Consider the following 15000-nt stretch of genomic DNA (forward strand, 5'->3'; position numbering starts at 1 on the left):
TGTTAGGAATGGGAAAAAAAAAAGAAATTTGCAGAAAATTAGTCTGATTATGATGACCCATAGCTATACGATGAAAACTAACACATGTACAAGGCTTTGAGTGACCATACACTTTAATTGTAATAACAATCAGCTCAACTTGAACAAGATATCTGAGCAGCATCCACACACAGATCACCAAAAACTAACTTCGAAGATTACAACAGAGAGAACAAAAACAAGCGAAACGAAACAGAAAAACGGGACGAAAAACTGCCAAAAAACGAGAATGATGTAGCGAATCCCATGGAAAACAATCAAAAGTTAAAAATGTGTGATTAAATGAAGTCGTATATCTTGTGCTGTGTGGATCGGGTGATCTTCCACAGTGGACTGCCTCACTTTAGGGGGGTTGTGGAGGGAGTATGGTGTCTCTGGTAGTGGTAAGTACAGACGTCTCTTTAGACAAACTGACCCCAGGTATGTTCTCTCCTCCATCTTCCGAATGAAGACGAGACCAAAGCAGGGAAAGCCCTATATGGAGAACCGGGCTCCAAGACCTAAGTGTCCCCTTTCAGGACCCCCAGACAGCTCTGCAGCAATTGTAGATTCCCCTGGAGAGAAATGTGTTATGAAAAAAAAAAAACAATATGCGGATTTGACATGACTGAGAGTCTATATGAGTGTATAAAGTGAAGGGAAACCTTGGCATGTTTGAGTTCCAGCTCGGCTAGTTCCACCAAGTTCTTTCTGAACGCTGCTACTCGTCGTGTCTTGAAATCTATCAGTTCTAAACGGAACACAGGCATTAATATTGAGCGAGCAGACGGCTGCTTAGAGGACGCTTTTATCCAGACAGACTCCCTGGAGCAATCGGAGGTTAAAAGCAATACACAATATAATAATTTAACATCGAGGTCATTTTCAAAAACACATTATCAAAACATAATAACCCCAACATAATAAAATAAAGACATTATAATAAATAACAACAATTAATCATTTAATAATAATTATTCATATTAACAACAATTACTTATTATGATTATTATAACTAAGTAAAAACATTAAACAAATATTACTGTTGTAATAATCTCCATATAATAAAACACTGCATTTAATAATAATGATAATAAAAATACAAAGAAGAATTTTATTATACAGTGTAACTTTAAATTACAACAGTAATATTCAGACATCTTATATTTGAAAAACTAAACCGTTATTTTTATTTTTTTCTGAGAAGGATCCATTAAAGTCAGCATGAAATAAAATTTCACCTTCTGTTTTTCTAAATGCCACAGATGTAATTGTACACAATTCATTCATGCATATGTATTATTTGTGTTAAAAAAAAAATTAAAAAAACAACAACCTTATTGTTTTTAATCAAAATGTTCTAATTGGATCAAAATTGGATATTCCGGTTAAAAAAAAAAGATTTTTATCTCGTGGTATGCACAGGATTTTTCTAATCATTCAGTCTGATTGAACCCACTGCTACAAACTAGCGTCACTCTAAAATATGCTTTGCATATATTTATAATGAAATAATAGCATAGTAGGAATCTACAAAGTCATATAACGTTGGGTGAAGCCAACTGGTGTGACATCTATTAAATTAAGCAATCAACAAATGGCAATTGCCGTAAGTTTCATTACTTTGTGTCTGGTTTGGAAACTTTAAAGTCAAGTATATTTGTCCCCAAATCACTCTGAATACACACGAAGTACCTTGTTTTGCAGATTCAGAGATTTTCTCAAACTTCTGACAGCACACTTGCTGTGTGGTTTCTGCTTGAAGGACATCCTTGTTTTTAGCTCGGGCTTTATCCAGAGCTTTATTAGCGTTCTCATAATCAACTAATGCTCTTCCTCGTCTGTACAGGAGGTCCTGCGGAAGAGATTACGCAGTTTACAAACAAAGAAAACATCACCTAGAAGCAATAGCTATGAATAGTGGAAGACCAATCAATCAATCAATCCTCAGCAACAAACAAAACTGTACTAAACTGTCTTAAGAGGTCACTGTTTTGCTTTGGAAAGTCAGTTCAGAACCGGTTCTTAGGTTTAATTACACTGTATCCAGGGCTACAGCAACAAATCACTGGCTAATGCAGGAAAGCCCTCTAATGACCAGCTGCCAGTTCAACACGCTGAGCACACGGCTCTACCTTAGCGGCTTGCGACTCTCTGAGGTAGTACTTCAACAAGTCGGCAAGTTTCAAATCCTCATCGGCCGCCACGCGCGCTTCAATTTTCTGCACAGGAAACAAGAGTGTGAGAGGAAGAGGTGAGGGACTTTACAACCCCTAACTCACTGATTCATCAAATTCTGCCTGCTGACGTTAGACTCACGCCAAACAAACTTTTCTTCACCTTAGACAAAAGGCAGTCGTATTTGGATACATATTTATAATACAACATAATATATATTTTTATATAAATTGTAATTTGATCAGAGTGGAAAGGCCAAGTGAGGCCACATATTTACTTTTATTCCATCAAAAAACATTAAAAATCGCTTTTTGGTAATTGAAATATTATTCTGAAATAAATTCTTTAAATATATAAACAAAACCATAAAAATTTGAAATGTTGCATTGGCATCCAAATCAAAAAATTTGAGGATCAAGTACTAAAAACTTATTATTAATAATATATTATTATTATTATTATATATATATATATATATATATATATATATATATATATATATATATATATATATATATATATATATATATATATATATATATATATACACACACACACACACACACACACTCAAATGTAAAAAGTATAAAAATAAACATAAATAAATAAATACATATATATATATATATATATATATATATATATATATATATATATATATATATATATATATATATATATACATACAAAAAAACTTGTTAACTTAACCTAACAATAACTACTAATACATTTAATATAAAAAGTATTTATTAATTTTCATTTAACTGCACTGTACACAAACTAATTATAACTGTATTTTTATGAACATGAGCAAAATTTTATGAAAGCTGTATATTGCTCATTGTTGGTTTAACAATATATTTTTATTGTAAAAAATAATAAAAGTAAAATGTTACAAAACTTTTCTTAGATTTAAAATGTTTAAATTAGCGCTCTGAGCACTCTATAGTAAAAAGCATCCGTGTTAAAATGATGTTATAAAACTGAAAGCGCTTACCCGTGTCTTCTCAAAAAGCTCTGATACTTTCAGGAAAAATCTGTTCATGAGGGAACAAAACAAAAAGCAAGTCAAACGTTTGACTCCGTTCGCCCTGGGCCATACATAGAATGCATTTTTGCTTTGCAAAATGGAACGGGAAAAAACTCAAGGCCGCAAGACACGCTTTTAAAAAGTTGTCTGCCGCGTTTCTAGAAAGCCACGTCATACGCAACATGCTGAAGCAGCCATGACGCGAAACTTGATACTTGTAAAAATGGTCGTACTTGCACAGATCTGTGGAGTCTTGGGTTCCTAAGGTGTAGAGCGTGGAGGCGATTCTGTTGATATCATCCGCCGCACCTGAAACAGGCGTCTTGTTAGATCTCTAGGCCACGCTGTCAGGGTTTCACACATTCATTGACTCAGTGATGCAGCACTTAACAGCATTCTGCTTTTCCAGATCATGTTTCAGTGTTGTGCCAATAAGACACGCGAGGAAAAGACAAAACATTTGGCTCGGAATTAGACAGACACCCGAAGCGAAACATATTTGAATTCATCTGCATTGAAACTATATTCGGATTAGTTTTTTTTCGCAACGCACTGCGTGTCATCAAACACCTCTCCTCTGGGAAAATAACAGAGTTGAACCGAGTCACCCGACGTTCACCGGCTTCCTGACAAACGGCACATTTTCCTGCTAAGCAGCATTATGTGCCGCCTCTAAATTTTCTGTTATCACTCCTAACAGAGAAAACCAACCTTTCCGGGTAAATTAATGGCGAACACAAACAGAAGCAAACACTGCGAGGAAAACGTCCTCTACACACACACAGAAACACGATATGGGTGTATTTACAGCTCATAGCAAGTTATAGAAAATTAAGCTTGGGCGAGATGAAAGGCACAATGCTAAAACGGTTTTGTTTCGTTTTTGGGGCTGAATGTCGTAGTACCTGAAAAGCTACTGGGAGAGATAATGGTCATTTAATGGTCCTTTAGCTTTATAACACACACTTCCTGCGACTGGAGAACTTTGACCTTGACGCTACGTGGTCACGTAAGCCAGAATAATTTACAAACGCGTGACAAATTCAGCCATAAAAATGAGACGGGGAAGAGAGAAACGTACTTTTGTGAGACCTGATCATTCGATCAGATTTGGCAGACGAGTCTTTGACGCGGTTGTGGTACTCTAAAAGGAATGTCTTCTCATGTTCAAAGAAATCATCAACGTCCTGTGATTAAAAAAAATAATTAATCAACAAACATTGCTCGGTACAGTGCAAAAGATTCAAAGAGGTGAATGAATCTCACGATGAAATAGTATGCTTTCAGGATGAAACGTGAAGACATATTTTGACAATTCTTCTTAAATGAAAACTAACGCTTGGTAAGTAAGAAAGAGATGAATGTGTTTGTTTAGCTAGGATGCACCGATTTGATCAAACAGTTAAAATATAACAGAAGATTTCTATTTCTATTTCAAACGTGTGCGGTTCTTTTAAACTTTTCAACATGATTCAATGAATCGGGATTCGTGTTTTTTTTTTAAACAGCAATATTGTAATGACTTCTGAAGATCATGTGACACTGAAGACTTAAGCAACGACTGCCTGAAAATTCAGCTTTGCATCAAGAATAAATTGCATTTTAATATTTTCATATTTTATATATATATATATATATATATATATATATATATATATATATATATATATATATATATATATATATATATATATATATATATCATAATATTTTATACAATCAAAAAGAAAACAAATCCTTAAAACTGATATTATTTTGCAATATTACCATATGCTTAATGCACAAGACACCTGTTCTTGCGACCCTGAACATTTTTGACTTTTGGTTATGGCCCTCGTGCATGCCACTACTAGTGAAGCATTCACCGGAGACTCATAAACCATCATTCAACCTACAGCTAAACACAAAGAAGCTCAAGCCAAAAGTAAATCATTTCTCAGAAAGGTGGCCGTCGCCGTGGCCTCTCTCTCCACCCCCTAATTTCTAAAGCAGTCACATAAAACAGTCACATGACGTGGGAAGAAGGCCACAGACTTGAACTGACCTTCACTCCAGCCACAAGAACCCCGTCGGCAGACTTCACCACGTTCTTGAAGAAATCCTCCAGCTTTTCCTTCTTGTTTTTCCCTCGTACACTCAACTGTAATTAAAAAGAGTGAAATCCGAATAATTAAATGCTGAAATATTTTTTTTAAAAATTTGATTTTTTACTGAGAATGACGCTTTAAAATATTTCATTAAATATTCTTCTGGTTTTTAGGATCTCAACTGTGATATGCACTGATGTCAGATTTATTTATTTGTTATGAATAATCTGATTCTTTTGGTTTGTGTAAAAAAAAAAAAAAAAAGGAAAAAAATAATTAAAGTGGATTTTAACAAGTAACATTTAATATTTAGAATTCATTAGGGGTAAAATTTAAAATTAAATTAATGATCAAATAATATATATTCAATATGCAATGCCAATAAAGTAAATCATAAAAGCAATAATAACTCTTAAAAACAATACTGTACTTGCACTAGAACAACAATATGCACACTTACGTCTTGGTTGTACTCTAAGAAAACATGAAAGTTCAAGTCTTTGCGTAGGACGGGATGGGCAGCAACACGGCACAGAAAGACCTCGTGCATCGCCACGGTCTTCTTGAAGATGGCCAGATATTCACTGCAACACATCGTCACATTATTATTATTAATAATGAAGTCAACGCTCTAATATTCACAAATGAAGACGAGTAACTCACGCCTCCAGTTCCTGTTTCATCTTCGTGAACTCTTCCTTGGTCATCGATCCTTCACCTTCGCCCAGCTTCTGAAGTTTCTCCCGGGACGCATCGAAATCCGGTCTCGGAGGAGCAGGAGGAATCTACAGGGAAAGTTTTTATGTTAGATATTCAAGCGGCATTACGACTCCCAAAACTGCCTTCAGAGGGTAACGAGACGCTGGGATTCGTAATATCATCATTCAGTGAATTAAAAATGCAATCGCTCACACTGCTGTGCCTAATGCAAAGTGCTATAAATAATTCAGGCTCGCTTTGATGAAATTGTAAATGGCAGTCGGTGCCAGGACTCTTTCTTTGTCGAGTATTAATCTGAGCATGCCAGATGAAACCATATTAAATCAGATAGCAAAAGACTTATAATAAGCCAATGAAAAAATTAAACGTTAACACTGAAATATTTTTTGCAATTTAAAAAAAATATTTTGATGTAATTTATTCCTGTGATCAAAGCTGGACTTTCTGCATCATCACTCCAGTCTTGAGTCACATGACGCTTTGCCGTTTTATCATCACCAATGTTGTAAACAGCCTAAGATTTCAATAAAACCCGTGACAGATTTTTCAATATTCTAAAGAATAGAAACTTTTAAAGAACGTAAAAAATAAACCTTAATTGCAAACGTTTTTATTGTCCCTTTCGATCAAATCGATGCATCCTTGCAAAATAAAAGTTTCCTTTTCTTTAAAGCAAAAAATAAAAATGTATACACCATGAATATGACTAATAAAGCATAATCGCAGATCAATTTTTTCAGTTTACTCTATTTGTTTTATAACAGTTTTACCCTAAACCGCACCATTTCCTTTTTTCATGCACCATCATGAAAACAAAACGACATTTTTCTTGCGACGGACCTTGTAACGTACACCAGGCCTGTAAAAGGACACGAAGCAATGATTTCAGCCCCTGGAACGTCTGCTCTCAAACACACATAATGAAGCAGTGTTTAAACGAGAGTATGACCCGTACGGTTCAAACTAATTAAAGAATCGCATTACTAGCATAATTGCAAACAACCGGCCTGCGCTCGCGATCAACGGGGGCGAGCCATTGGCTCCGTCGACAAACTTATGCAAAACACATAACGGCACTTACGATATAACCTGCGTATTCTTCATTTTCCACAAACGAGTCGTGCAGCCAGATAAATTCTTCATGCTGTCTGACCACCGAAAATTCATTCTGCTTGAAATTAGGTAGAGTGCTCTGGAAGAAACGGCATAAATCATCACTTAATGAATGAGTGCGGTAAACAACGTGCGCATGAAGTAGATCTGGGAGGCAGGGCTGAAATTCCAAACGCACAGCCCTGGCAGTTTTTATTCACAGACGTGGCGTACCTTTGTGTGGACGGTGAACTTGACCTTGTCTCTCTCGCTCAGGGCGTCTGAAATGTCCACCTGTAGTGTAGCGTCCGTTTGAAGATCCACATTCACTGCCCTTGGCTATTAAAAGAATTACATAAATACAGCGTAATTTAATAACTCAAACAGTGAGAGTCGTACTGCTTTTTTTGGTATAGTACACAAAGAGTTTGCTTTTATATATATATATATATATATATATATATATATATATATATATATATATATATATATATAATATCCATATTGTTGTCTACTGAGTAGGATGTCAAGCAGTGACCATTTCTGACAATATTTCTCTCTACAAAGAGGGAATACTTTCATTAGTATTTTCAAAAATGAATGCACGATGCACCTAAAATACACACTTTCCCTTTTAAATATATATTCATTTAACTTAAAATCCTGAATAATAAAAAAGATGTCTGAATGTCTTCAGATTTCATACAAACCAGCATTTCCCTGAAATTGTAGGCAGTTATCATAATTTTGACAGTAAAATACTAACAAATATAACTAATAGCTTAAATGTAAACGTGTAATTATATATATATATATATATATATATATATATATATATATATATATATATATATATATATATACACACACACACACACACACACACACACACACACATATTATAATATTCAACAATTTTGCCATGTGTAAGTACTGAAGTAAGCACTACATTTTGGAAAAAAACATGGTTACTAAAGTAAATGTTTGATCATTTTCAAAGCAACATTATCTTACGTATGCAACTGTTTTTCTATATCCCTCGCAAAACTGACGACACGTCATGAAAGTACCTTAAAAATACATTTTATTACCATGTACGGTAGCATGGTATACATTAAAAGACCACGGCACTGCTACAATAAGGTATTTAAGGTATACCTGAATAAAAATAATTCAAGCCATTACACTTACGAGTTACATCACGGGAAAAACAATATAGAGCAACATCGTTTCATAATGCTCCAGTCAACGTTTATACAAATAGGAATTAGTCACTTAATTATGAAAAGGGACATCTTTTTTTTTTAATGCAGCGATGCTCACCACAGAATCTGCACAAATGCAAACATACAAACCTTCAGCTCGATGGCAGCCCGGCGGACTCACTGCCCGCTCATTCTTTAACTTTAACCAGGTTATCTGACCAGGTGGACTGGTTCAGGGTTAACGGTGTGATGGGGCTTGTGGGTTCTCGCCCTAGTTTCTGGCATTGCCACCAGCCTGGAGAGTCTAAGGCGAATCATTGTGCATACAAGGGGTTGTGTGTGTGTGAGGTTTGTCAGGAGGAAGTGAACAGACGGACTCAAATAGGACAAACACACACACACACACACACACACACACACACACACACACACACACACACAGGGCCACAGTGACACCAGCGGTAACACACACGTCCTCGGACTACAACACACACACACACAACAAACACGCACCGCACACAGCAGGAGGACGGAGGCAGAACAGGAACGAGCGAAGAAGAAAAAAAAAACTTACTCCTCTGTCCTCTTCCGAGAGGAAATCGGGACCGTCGTCCAGCCCTTCTTGCTGTGGAGAGACACACAGAGAGAGATCAGAACGAACGATCGGGACACGGGCGCGACGGACGCTCGGCGGTACTCGACGCGTCGCGGGATTGTAAGCGTGAATAACAAGGGTGGAGGGAGTAAGAGAGAAAAGCACCCACCATCATGGCTGCTGCGGGTGGAGTATGAATGTGGCGGAGCGCGTGACGTCACCGAGGCAGGAGATCTGAGGGGCGGAGCCTTCAAACACAAACCGACCAACGGTTACTCGTTTATTACACCTTTTTACAGTTTAAATTGACATTTTAGATATTTTTATTATTATTAGATAATATGTATTGTTTTTGCTTTACTCTTAATTGTCTTATTATCCATGTACGTGATATAGATTTGTATGCATAGACATAAATAATTAACGCGGTTATTTATTATTATTATTATTATTATTATTATTACTATTAGATTTAAATATATATTCTATATTATAGTGTTGTATTTACTCTTTTACTTTTCTTGTTATTTTTATTATTCACACATTTTATATATATTTGCCTCTACACATACACGTAAGCAAAGCATTCACTACAGTTTTACGTTTATTATTATTGCGTTAATTTTATTATTATATGCATTACATTACACGTTTGTTTATTTTTTGTTGTTGTCTTTTCACTCCGATATTTGTACATACACATACATGCATTTCCCGTGAAACACTGTTTTCACTAAATGAATAAATACTGTTTAATTGTGAGTATTTGTCATTCAGTTGCTATTTATTTGGTTTTACTCTTTTCGGTTTCTTATTAATTAATTTTATTATTATTAATTTCGTCATGTGTATTTGTATATTTCTTACTTTGCGATTAAATAAAATACCTTATTATTATATATTTTAGTGCATGTTAACCAAGGTATAAATGGCTTAAAAAGTCTGTACAGATACACTGCAACAATTGTCCCCGAGGTGTTAATGTGATCTTGTTGATGCGTTTACTCACCACTAGAGGGCGACAAACTCAAGATCAACTGCTGGTGGAGTGTGATGCTGCCATTAAGGAAACACCCCACTGTTTAATTAGTACAGGTCAGATGAGTTTGAAAGAATCCAGCACTACTGGATAATTATTTTTACGTCAAGAATCTAGAATAATAGCCTAATCATTGTGTTGTGGTTACTAATATACTCTAGGTAATGATTAACACTGTGGTCAAGCGATTGCTGTGCACCAAACGGGTGTCATTAAATTAAAGAGCATATGCAATCAAATCAATCAGGGCTCAGGACATCAAAACATATTGAGAAATTATATACAGGCGTCAGCATCACAGGCGAGAGCGTCATAATAACATATTGAGTAACTTTGTCCTCAAGTGAAGTCTTGTGACCCTGCCACATGCAATAACACATAGGCGGGCCCTCAAAGGGTCATGTTGCACGCGTTAGACCAAACAAATCTGCTGCAAAACAACTGAGCAAAAAGTGAACTGATACGCCAATGTAATATCCGAAAATAAAACAATAGCTGCTGCTGGCTAAAATGCCAGTCCATAGACTTCCTCTAGTGAAAAATTCTATCCAGTGTCGTCCTTCCACCTCAAAATCCACCTTTTCGCTTCTCATTTCTGTGCATATTTCTCTCCTGATTCAGGATGCGTATTTCAGCCGGAATCAAAAACACTGTGATGATGGATTTGAGTTTTTACGAACATGCAGATTTGTTATTTCTCAAGAGACATTAAGCGGACTGGAGTGGATGTTTATCAGCTGGATTCCCATTCTGACGGCACCCATTCACTGACTCCTGGCCTGAAGTATTTTTGTTTTATTTTTGCCTCGGCTATTGCTTCAAACTCACAGATCTTCAGTTTCGATTACAAGCACCAGAGAGGCTAGTTGACCGTATCCGTGAAGTGTTTTAAGCAGCATGTCGCACATTCTCACATGCTTTGCAGCGGCAAGCTATCAATACACACACCCTTTCGCTGCACAGAACCTGCTGGAGAGCAAGGAGAGGTCATTTGTTTATTTTCAGCGCACTCGTCCAGACACAGAGATTCAGGGCTTACATGAAAGGCACTTTGTTTCGTGCAGCGGTGGACATAAAAGCTCTGACTAGTTGGCTACCTGAGCCCAAAATAGATGCAACTTTTAAGTAAATAAAAAGCATTTTTCTCGCTGTCTGCGTGGTGTCTTTTGAGCATATCGCTCTCTTGCTCGTCTATATTAATGCATGATTAGGCAACATATAATAATGAGTCTTTTTGTTTTTACAAGAAACGTTTCCAATCAGCATGTTGGAGTGATTTCTAAGGAGCGTGTGACACTGAAGACTGGAGTAATTATGCTGAAAATTGCTTTGCATTCACAGCAATAAATAGCATTTTAGTCAAACAGAGAACAGATATTTTAAATTATATTAATATTTCACACTATTACAGTTTTCCTGTATTTATTAAGTATAAGATAGATACATGTATGTATATATATATATATATATATATATATATATATATATATATATATATATATATATATATATATATATATATATATATATACACATACACACACACAAATTTTCTATTAAACATTTTTATTTATTCATTCATTATTATCCATTTTGTATCTCATTTGCTATCAATGAACTGTATTATGTATATCTTGGCTTCTCATCTGCCGTCAGTCACCCTGCTCACTAGACGCTGTCTTTTGCCCTCGTTAACCCCATTTCAGATAAATATCATATCATATCCGGGTCTTCAGCCCCACAATGTGCCTACACACACCAAGAACTAGTTTCATAACTACTACTACAAATTTCCCAGAGGAGAACTAACTAAACTACCATCAACAGCACAGATGAAGGCCTGTACTTTCCTTCTCCGAGAGCTTTTATGCGAGGGGTTTTTTGGAGATTAGATTCGCAACAATCTACACGTTGTATTTTAAAATGGTCTGCGATACTTGAGAGCAGCCCCCTGTGTTTTTCGGCCGAAACGGAGACCTTCCTTTCATTCGTGCTACTTCACTGAAGAATGAAAACCGCTCTTTATAAGCGCTGCCCAGCCCTTTTGTAGCTCTTTGGAAGCATGTTCAGTTTTGCCATTTGTGGACAACGATGACAAGACACAAAAGCATGCTGGCCATAAATAGCGCCGAGCAGCGGAGGATTGCTCCCTGCCTGCGGATCAAATTCTCCAAAGGGAAAAGCAGCCACTGGCCTCCAGCCCAGATCTACTGCAAGACCACGCTCATAGAAACCGCCTGGCCTCTAAGAAGTCGTCAAGGAGGCTGGGCTGCTCATTTAAACTTTTAACAAGTGCTGCCCTCGATCTAAAGATGCATGTATATGATTTTCTGTTAGTGAGCTTAACGCTTTACTCGATTGGTGTGCAAAAATATGAATGCCTAAAAATAAAAACATTCAATAACTAGAAAATCTAAGTTTGACAAATACAGTTCAATATAGCTTAAAGATGATTTAAAAAGTCTTTAAGTTTGCATTGACCTTACATACTTCTATATTTATAGAGCATTTAGGGACAGTTAGATATAGACAGATACAGACAGACAGACAGACAGATAGATAGATAGATAGATAGACAGATAGATAGATAGATAGATAGATAGATAGAAAAATAGATATAGACAGATACAGACAGATAGATAGATAGATAGATAGATAGATAGACAGACAGACAGACAGACAGATAGATAGAAAAATAGATAGACAGATAGATAGATAGATAGATAGACAGACAGACAGACAGATAGATAGATAGATAGATATAGACAGATACAGACAGATAGATAGATAGATAGATAGACAGACAGATAGATAGATAGATAGATATAGATAGATAGATAGACAGACAGACAGACAGACAGATAGATAGATAGATAGATAGATAGATAGATAAACAGACAGATAGACAGAAAAATAGATAGATAGATAGACAGACAGATAGATAGATAGATAGATAGATAGATAGACAGACAGACAGATAGATAGATAGATATAGACAGATACAGACAGATACAGACAGACAGACAGACAGACAGACAGATAGATAGATAGATAAACAGACAGACAGACAGAAAAGTAGATAGATATAGACAGATACAGACAGATAGATAGATAGATAGATATAGATAGATAAAAAAATAGATATAGATAGATGAGCTAGACAGAAAAATAGAAAGAAAAATAGATAGATATAGATAGATGAGCTAGACAGAAAAATAGAAAGCTAAATAAAAAAAATAGACAAACAAAGATAGATATACAGACAGATAGATATAGACAGAAAAATAGATAAATAGATGGAGACAGAAAAATAGACAAATAGATAGATAGATATACAGACAGATAGATAAATAGACAGATAATAGACAGATAAATAGATAGATAGATAGATAGATAAAGATAGAGAGACAGAACAATAGATAGATAGATAGATAGATAGATAGATAGATAGATAGATAGATAGATAGATAGATAGATAGATAGTCTTAAGAAAAATAACTATTGTCTTGTGAGAAAAGTCAAAATTAAGTTTTTACGTTAATCATGTTGTTTTCTGTTTGAAATAAGATTATTTTGCTTGTTCTAAGCAAAAAGTCACTTAATTTTAACATATTTGTTCTGAAAACAAGACAGTATTTTTTAACTTGTCTAGAAATCCCTTCTTGATTTATTTATTTATATTTTGGCTAGAAAAACATTTTTTTTTTTTGAAAAACATTTTTTGCAGTGTAGACAGACAGATAGTCTTGACTCGACAAAAAATGTATGTACACTGCAATAAATTGTAATAAATACTAATGCCAAAATAACTGCACTAAATATGAAATATGTTTCATTAAACAGCTCCTTCAGTGAAGGTGGCTCTGCAGTAAACCCAGCTCAGAACATCACCCCGTCTCACATCCAGCGTTTAACCCCAGCCAAGAAACCCATCCAAGAACTCTGCCACAAGATTTTATTTCAGAGTGGCACCTTCCTCGATCTCAGAAACAATGCAAATATTGCCGACTTTACAGATGATGTTGTGTGTGTTTCATGTAGTGTTAAAAAAAGAAGACAAATCGTTCCAAGCGGCTCGGCGTCACGTCCGGAGGTGCGCTTGGATCGAACGCTGCAGTGGAAGAGTTCAGAACCCATCTGTTTATGTCCATATGCGTAACAGGAATGAAAACTGTGGTAACTTCTATTCCGGGCTGACACACACACACACACACACACACACACACAGAAATTCCATAGTCCTCCTTCAAACTGGTAGTGTAAAAACCAAAAAGTGCTTCGTTTATCTGCATAGACTTAATGTGTTCGCCATGTCAAATGAGCCAGATTAGGTAGAAGAGTTCAAATAAATAGTTTCAAACGTGTTAAAGTGCTTGTCACCGGTTAACGCATTGCTGTGAGGCATTAACGTACAGCATTCTCGTATAAGTTCTCTTACGGCATGATAGAACGTCTCTGCGAATATAAACTCTTAATACAGGATCGTCCGAGCTTTCTACGGTCGTTTGGCAAAACACAAAGAGGGAGACAGAAAGTTCTTTGGGGACGTATAAAAGCTAACTGCGAAAGTAAAGTAGCATTCAGCTGGTGGATTTTGTTTTTCTTACACATGTTAATGAGATCTCCTTAGTGTGGAAAACAAACTAAAAAAGAAAATAAAGACAAGTTAGGGTTATTCCTTCAGGATCAAATGATAGAGACAGCTGCTAAGATGAAAGCGTGTGGAATCCAGATGGCACATGGCTGAGTTTACAATGGTCTCCCCTCCAGCGATACGACCACATTTCCACCCAGCTTCTCCGCCAGGGTTGAGCGGTCCTGAATGTCGTCTAAACCGTTAACCTGCCATTCGTGTTTGATACCTGAAAAAGGATGCGCCAATGCATTAGAATTCAAATAAAAAGTAGTGTACTACTGGAGTGTTTTGTTTCAATGGGAATGTGAACTTATGTGTGCTTTATTTGTTTCCGTCTTATTTTGATAGATTATAATATATATATAAAATAAAATATATATTTTATTTAAAAAAAAAAAAA

At 35.8% G+C, this 15000-nt stretch overlaps 2 protein-coding genes across 2 annotated transcripts in view; both read right to left on the minus strand.

Annotated features, from left to right (window-relative positions):
- Positions 1–9191, minus strand: part of snx6 (sorting nexin 6) — a 9440-nt gene extending 249 nt beyond the window's left edge. Inside the window, exons 1-14 of the mRNA XM_043263297.1 lie at positions 9095–9191; positions 8905–8955; positions 7360–7464; positions 7115–7225; positions 5977–6098; positions 5774–5897; positions 5271–5366; positions 4308–4413; positions 3460–3535; positions 3194–3233; positions 2154–2240; positions 1714–1873; positions 684–769; positions 1–593 (exon numbers count right to left, since the gene is read on the minus strand). The exon at positions 1–593 is cut by the window's left edge and continues 249 nt beyond it. Of these exons, the coding sequence (XP_043119232.1) occupies positions 540–593; positions 684–769; positions 1714–1873; positions 2154–2240; positions 3194–3233; positions 3460–3535; positions 4308–4413; positions 5271–5366; positions 5774–5897; positions 5977–6098; positions 7115–7225; positions 7360–7464; positions 8905–8955; positions 9095–9100 (1224 nt within the window). The 5' untranslated portion in view covers positions 9101–9191 and the 3' untranslated portion in view covers positions 1–539. The remainder of the gene's footprint in view (positions 594–683; positions 770–1713; positions 1874–2153; positions 2241–3193; positions 3234–3459; positions 3536–4307; positions 4414–5270; positions 5367–5773; positions 5898–5976; positions 6099–7114; positions 7226–7359; positions 7465–8904; positions 8956–9094) is intronic.
- Positions 9192–13902: 4711 nt separating this feature from the next.
- cfl2 (cofilin 2 (muscle)) overlaps positions 13903–15000 on the minus strand; it is a 4458-nt gene continuing 3360 nt past the window's right edge. Inside the window, exon 4 of the mRNA XM_043263699.1 lies at positions 13903–14826. Coding sequence (XP_043119634.1) covers positions 14714–14826 — 113 coding nt within the window. The 3' untranslated portion in view covers positions 13903–14713. The remainder of the gene's footprint in view (positions 14827–15000) is intronic.

The sequence above is a fragment of the Puntigrus tetrazona genome, chromosome 17, assembly GCF_018831695.1.
Source record: "Puntigrus tetrazona isolate hp1 chromosome 17, ASM1883169v1, whole genome shotgun sequence".
NCBI classification, from domain to species: domain Eukaryota; kingdom Metazoa; phylum Chordata; class Actinopteri; order Cypriniformes; family Cyprinidae; genus Puntigrus; species Puntigrus tetrazona.